Source organism: Rhinoderma darwinii, chromosome 10, assembly GCF_050947455.1.
Source record: "Rhinoderma darwinii isolate aRhiDar2 chromosome 10, aRhiDar2.hap1, whole genome shotgun sequence".
NCBI classification, from domain to species: Eukaryota; Metazoa; Chordata; class Amphibia; order Anura; family Rhinodermatidae; genus Rhinoderma; species Rhinoderma darwinii.
The window spans coordinates 15,685,008-15,692,215 of record NC_134696.1 but is presented as its reverse complement, the minus strand read 5'-3'; the positions used below and the strand labels follow the sequence as shown (position 1 = coordinate 15,692,215).

Here is a 7,208-nt window from a genome sequence, read left to right as displayed (position 1 = left end):
ACAGTGATACAAAATGTATATAGTTTTTTTATGGTTTGCTCAATAAAATTTTAAAAAAAAAATAATATTTTTTGTGTTACCATATTCTGAGAGCCCTAACTTTTATATTTTTCAGATAAAAAAATCTGTGTAAGGGATTGTTTCTTGCGGGATGGGTTGTAATTTTTATTGGTACGATTTTGGGGTACATGCGACTTTTTGATCACTATTTATTCTATATTTTGGGAGGTGTTGGGACCAAAAAAAACGCGATTCTGGCAATGACTTTCACTTAATTTTTTTTGCACTTTTCATTGTGCGGGAAAAATAACATTATTCTTTTATAGTTTGGGTCGTTGCGAATGCAGTGATACTAAATATGTGTACTTTTTTTTAACTTATAACTTTTGTTTTTACACTTTTAGAAAACATTTTTATTAACTTTTTTAAATTTTTTCTTGTCCCACTAGGGAACCTAAAGTCCTGCAGCACTGATCGCTGCTAGAATACATTACACTACCTACATAGTGTAATATATTCTAACTGTCATTGTGACACTGACAGTCACTCTAACAGGAAGCAGGCTTCCGTACATGGCAGACTTGGAGGCCATTGTTTGGCGATCACATCGTGGGGACTGCCGATCTGAAACAAACCCCTTAAATGCGGCGATCGCAATCAATCGTCACATTTAAGGGGTTAATGAAACTGGTCAGCAACAGTTTAGTAAACTTGATAATCTGTAATAAATTAAAAAGAAAAGCGCCTCATGGTGCAGAAATCCCAATGCAGTTTGGAAGAGACACAATACAGGTGTAGGAGTGCACCTCACCTGAGCAGGTTGTGCGATGTCCAGGCCTAACACTGTTTAGAAGCATTAATTTATATAGTTGCAGCTGCTTCCTAACCTGTGGGACAACAGGGTTCCATCGCGTAGTTTAGCATTAAGTCCAGAAAAAAATGGAAGCCAAAAAGCGCTACTTCATCACAAATTAAGATGTCCTCAGTAGGTAATGCGTAAATCCGTTTTCTTAAATTTGATTGGGTGCATCTGGTCTGATGAAGACGCCAGTTCGGTGTCGAAACACGTCACCCCATCAAATTTAATAAAACGTGTTACCTACTGAGGATGTCTTAATTTGTGATGAAGTAGCACTTTTTGGCTACCATTTTTTTCTGGACTTAGAACAATAGTTTAGTGTCAGCTGACCTAACAGTTCCTGGTGCCCATAGTCACCAACACTGGGCACCGGGAACGACTCAGTAACTGTACGTCCTGGTGCGCGAATAAACTTACCGCCAGGATGTACAGTGGCGTCCTGGTTTGCTTAGAGGTTAAATAACATATGTGATTTTTTTTTTTAAATCTTTTAATTTTCTACTCATTAATCAAGGTTTGTAAAGGCTATAGAGCAGATAAGTGCCCTTCACCCAAGTAAAAGACACAGTTTAATGATATATGTTTCACTTTATTACACTATTCATATAAAGCAGGAACAAAACAACAACAAGAAAGCAACTGATCCTAAGACTTCAGGCTCCCATGATGTTCCAGTTGAACATGGTCAGTCTTCTCACTTTTATCCGTGGCAAGGACCAAAAAAACACTTTTATTTTTATGTTATTCTATACTGCACCGACACATCTTTTTGATTATTACAGCATATGAATTAATGACATGCAGGCTTTGTAAGTTTCAATCTACTTCTCCTTGTGAGCTGAAATAATTATGAGGGCCTTATAGTCAATAAGGTCACTGACAGCCGTTCTCTCCTTCACCTTACAATAATCAATGATAAAACCTTCTTCAACAAGAGTTTTCCTGATAAAACCCTCATCATATGTGAAAGCATGGAACTTATCTTTACCAACAGTGAAATATGTTGTTTCTAAACCCCCAATTAATATGAGGTGTCCCCCAGGTTTCAGCAACCCAGAGAACTTCCTCAGATATCTGATGTAATCATCTTGATCTTTGCTGACAGATTCCAGCAGTAAAGCACTGATGACACAATCGGCTGGTGGTAAGACCAGCGGTTCTGTTATATTCTCTTTCTCCAGGTCGTATTTCACAACATGTTGAATGGATGATCTCACTTTTCCTTCTTTGTCCTCAAATTGATCACTGGAAAATAAAAAAGACAAGGAAAGTGATTGTCCCACAGTCAACATCAACATCGTGGCTCAGGACTTAGCACTGGACTATTAACTTGCAATACTAGAGGTAAAGCTTGAAATTATCCAAGACTGATACCCCAAGTGTCAGATCTCTACTGTACCTTTCCAGGATTAATTTGTTTAAGATCGTCCCTATAAATAAGAATATTGAACTGAGCGGGCTGAAGAATTTTTACATCTGACTTGAGTATAAAGAGAGTAAGCCTTTTTTTGTGGTCTTTGTCCAATTTTCCTTATATTTGTTATATCAGGAGCAACAATAACAATGACAGTGGGGTTTCCTTGATATTTGGATAAATAAGTCACCTGATTTCTTCTTTCTCTTGAAGGAGTGCTGATGTGTGGCCCCAATAAAATGCTCCCGTACGTTCATCCACCCATCTCTTCAGCTCCATGATGCATTTGTTATTGACCTTCAGCACTATGATGTTTTTGAAAAACTCAGAGGCTGAATATAGATGATGAATGAAGGAACCAACACTGAGGTCAACCAAGATGTCTCCATTAATATGACCTGTTGAAAAAAATTCTGAATGTTGAATCATCTAATCTGTTAAACCCTCATAGATTTTCTGGATAAACAAGGACATGTGTCTGTATCACATCTAGCAAACTATGTAAACATTTGGTTTCCAATACCCAAAAATCAGAAAAAAGATAAACTAATCCCCAAATGTTCTTTAGGGAAAGATTTGGTGTTACTAATCTCATCCTTCTCACTAGGACATTAAGATCAGGTCCACCAAAGAAATAATTCTGTAGTTAGTGTATAGAAAAAAAGAAGTAAGACTCATGGAACAGTAAGCAGAACCATTCAAAAGTCTTCAATACAATCATAGGGTGAGGTGTTTACCTGATCGGATGATAAATCGTTTATCCTTATAATGTCCTCAATAACAAGGGGTGAAGCTATTTATCCGTTGTGCCTGCTTATCATGGATCCAGATGTAGAATGAAAAACCAAATACCAATATTAATATCAACACCATGGAAAACAAAAAACAGCAAACATGGGGCGCCCCTGTGTAGTATAGTCAGTACAAATAAAAAGGGTGCTAGACCCACCTGACTGGATTGTATATCCTAAGACAACATGCAGGTTATCCAGAAACCATATATGGTGTCCCAAGGGACGCTAAAGGTTCGGATCTTCAACAAAACTCATTATGCAGTCTCAGACATCCTAGGAGTATACATTATTGTCTTGAAAACATATTTGAGAAAATAAAATCTACTTTGTAAGGATTTATGAGCTTCATTTTAGTTCCTCAAGTGACAATGAAGATTCATATCTACAGTTTCACTTATGACATCTATGGTTTCTGATTTCTAGACCTTTAACTGGCTATAATAGATAGGGGCACCCTCTGTTAGGTTTTTTTTCCACATTAATTTCTTGATCTACCCTATAGTGACTTTTTCACCTTTTAATATTTGAGATCTTGTGATGTGACTGGAGCTAACCCTGTGTAGAATCTTCTAATCAACAAGTCTGCCGAGGTGTCATTGATGTTCGTACTAATGTGACAAAAAAAGTGCTATCTCCATTCCAATATTACAACCCAAAGCATTGTTGGTGCATTTTGTGTCCACGTATGATTTTACATACAATAACATCAGATTTAAGCTCTTAAGCCACCATGAGACACTTGTACGTCATGAAGTGCCATAACTAAAGGCACCATGACATACATGTACATTATGGTCATCGTGCACGTCCAAGATTTGTGCCCATGTGATCAACAGCAGGAGCCCGGAGGCAGGGACACATCATTCATGAGGCAAGGTGAGCCTCTCGCGGCATCCCGCTGCCTATCTGAGAGGGCAATGGCTCCACTGAAACCAACTGCCGCCACCCCCTTCTGCACTATAATCTATAGGGTGCAGAAACAATTGCCAGCGCTGGCAGGGAAAAGAACATTAGTTCCTTGTCCTGTTATTCAGCACCTTTCAATTAAACAGGTGGCGCGATGACATAATCGCACTGCTTGCATTGTTGAAAGACGCTGAATGGCTGGGAAAGAAACAATAGTCATGTCCAGCAGACCTACTCAGAAGAGATCAGGCCTGGGTTGCTAGAGGACGGTGCGGGAACGGGATGAGGTGAGTAGGAAAAGTTTATTTCTATTTATACTTAACAGTGTGAGGGACATTATCTACAGGGTACTCTGGGGACACAGTATCTATTGGGGACTGTTTGTGGGGCACTATCTTATCTACAAGGGGATCTATGGGGCAACTATCTACAGGGGGATCTATGTAGAGCACTATCTCTAGGGGGGTCTATAGGGGCATTATCTACAGGGAGCTCTATGGGGGGCAGTAGCTACAGGGGGCTCTAAGGGGGGCACTATCTACAGGGGGCTCTATGGAGAGCAGTATCTACATTAGGTTCTTTGGGGAGCAGTATCTGCAGGAGGCTTTATGGGGCCTTATCTACCGGAGGATCTATAGAGTGAACTATGCATGGGGGCACTATTTACAGGGGCTTGGTGATATATATTTGAACTAAGCTTGGTTCTGCTGTGTATATATGTACTGAGCTTAGTTCTCGTGCTGTGTATATATGTATTGAGATTTGTTCTGGTGCTGTATTTATGTACATAGCTTTGTTCTGGTGCTGTATTTATGTACTGAACTTGGTTCTGGTGCTGTATTTTTGTACTAAGCTTGGTTCTGGTGCTGTATTTATGTACTGAGCTGGTTTTTGGTGCTGTATTTATGTACTGAGCTTCATTCTGGTGTTGTAAATATGTACTGAGCCTGGTTCTAGAACTGTATTTATGTACTAGGAATGGTTCTGGTGCCATATATATGTCAGAGCTTCATCCTGGTGCTGTAATTATATAATATATCTTTATAATAAAAAAATTGCAGGGCTGATGGCATTGTTGCAATTCATTGTATATTTAATGGGAACCTGTCAGGTAGTTTTAACCCCTTTAACCGCCACCATGTGGTAATACATGACCTGACAAGATTTTCAAACATTCCTCTGTATGTTTTTTTCAGATGCAACAAAATCTATAAAAACAACTTTTAAAATGGTGCGTGCTATATGCTAATTACTCAATAAAGGCTATCCTGAAGAGTAACACAGTCCTGACTCAAAACCCACCTTTCCATGCTTGATTGCCATCCTCCTGGCTGTTCTACATCACTGCAAGTCTCCTCCAACTTATTTGGATGCATCATGACATGGACAAGCACAATGCAGCGAGGTGTACTCTGCCCATCCTCATCGATGCACCATGCAAGCCAGGTTTGTACAAGGCAGTGGCGCATCCGCAAGAGTTGGGGGAGGCTGGTAGTGATGTAGAACAGCCAGGGAGATGTCAATTAAGATCTGGGGGGCGCCATATAAATTTTTGCCTCAGGCAGCAGGAAAGCTAGAATCAGCCCTGCCCGGAGATGATTGACAGCTGTGCTACTACTGTGATGACTGGAATAAAAAAAACTCTTGATCCCTGCCTTTAGCTCATTGGTGACCCTAAGTATTCCAAAGTATTACACAAGCTGTCATACGATGATAGCTACGAATCTCTTAGTGAAACAAAAAACAAACGTGAAAATAAGTTCAATAAGGCCTAATAAAATTAAGCCCCCCCCTCAAATAAACAATTTAAATAAACCTCTTTTAAAAAAAAAAAAAAAAAAAAATTATTATTTTATAGTTTCAAAAAAGTAAACAATAAAAAAAATCATATAGGGTATCGGCCCAATCATAATGACTCATAGAATAGAATTAACATTAATTGTGCACTGCACATGGCATAAAAAAACCTATGGTGTATGGTAACGATAAAAATTAAAACTCCTGGCAAAAAGCAATCATACAGCTATGTCGAGGGATAAATAGAAAAAGTTCTGGCTTTCGGAATGTGGCTACACAAAAATGATATATTGTTAATAAAACGTGCTTTTATTATCCAAAAACATATATAGCTGTGTTTGTACTGACCCGTATATTAAAGTTAACATGGTATTATATCCAAAAGGTAAACAACATAAAAAATGCAAAAAAAAATGACAGAAATTAGTTTTTTTCTCAATTTCTCCATAAAAAAATTACAAAAACTAAGCTAACTAATTATATGTACCACAAAATGGTGCCAATAAAAACTGCAACTCGTCCCGCAGAGACACAAGCCATAAGTCATATAGCTACGTTGACGAAAAAGAAAATAGTTATGGCTCTTGAAATGTGGCAATACACAAACTAAAAATATAGCTTGTTCCTGAAAGTCAAAAATAGGCTGGTGCTTTAGGGGTTAAGTAGTTGCACTCGCAATTGGAAATATTTTTGTCAATTCCAAAAAGTTTTACAGGGTATTTTTATACTATGCAATGACCGGGGCTTTGCTCTGTTCCCTTTCACTCTCCAGATGACTGAGGCAGTGTTGTCGCCTCCTCTGATCTCACACATCCCTCATTAAAAACAAGTTTGCACAAGTTATATTCAGTTATTACAATTTTTTAAAACCAGTTAAACATAAAATAAGATACACGTCAATGTATCTTAGAAGTAAGTCAAATCAAGATACATACCCACTGCGAAAACTTGTCTGAGATTCTCAATAAGAAAATTCAAGAAGTCATCTCCAAAGACCATGTAAGATTTATCTGAAAAGTAATGCTCCAGATGTTGTCTAGAATCAAAGTCATGTACATGATAAACCTTATGGGTACTGGAATCCATCATCTACTCTTATAACACAGACAGGGTGACTACCTCTAGACCGGGGCACAAAGTCTTTATATAATTACCAGGATTCAACTTACATAGTGTGTTACTAAGAATAAATTATCACATGATGATTTATTATCTTCATGTGCCGGTCATGGGAACATGTATGATAATAAGTTCACATAGAGAGTTAATAATCTTTAACCCCTTTAGGACACAGCCTGTTTTGGCCTTGTAGACACAGATGATTTTTTCAAATCTGACATGTGTCACTTTATGTGGTAATAACTCCGGAATGCTTTTACCTATCCAAGCGATTCTGAGATTGTTTTCTCGTGACATATTGTACTTTATGTTAGTGAAA

General features: G+C 38.2%; 1 protein-coding gene across 1 annotated transcript; it reads right to left on the bottom strand.

The window, feature by feature from the left end:
* Positions 1 to 1,680: 1,680 nt before the first annotated feature.
* Positions 1,681 to 6,856, bottom strand: LOC142662512 (nicotinamide N-methyltransferase-like). The gene is made up of 3 exons (XM_075840721.1): positions 6,706 to 6,856; positions 2,464 to 2,671; positions 1,681 to 2,104 (listed from the first exon to the last, which is right to left on the bottom strand). The coding sequence occupies exons 1-3, from the start codon at positions 6,854 to 6,856 to the stop codon at positions 1,681 to 1,683; spliced, it is 783 nt and encodes a 260-aa protein (XP_075696836.1).
* Between the last annotated feature and the right edge of the window lie 352 nt (positions 6,857 to 7,208).

Excerpts from the sequence above, each read along its gene's own strand:
- LOC142662512 (XM_075840721.1), bottom strand. The coding sequence starts at position 6,856 with ATGGATTCCAGTACCCATAAGGTTTATCATGTACATGACTTTGATTCT. Across the intron at positions 2,672-6,705 it reads CAGACAAGTTTTCGCAGTGG|GTCATATTAATGGAGACATC; the intron begins GTATGTATCTTG and ends TTTTTTCAACAG. Across the intron at positions 2,105-2,463 it reads CAAGAGAAAGAAGAAATCAG|TGATCAATTTGAGGACAAAG; the intron begins GTGACTTATTTA and ends TTTATTTTCCAG.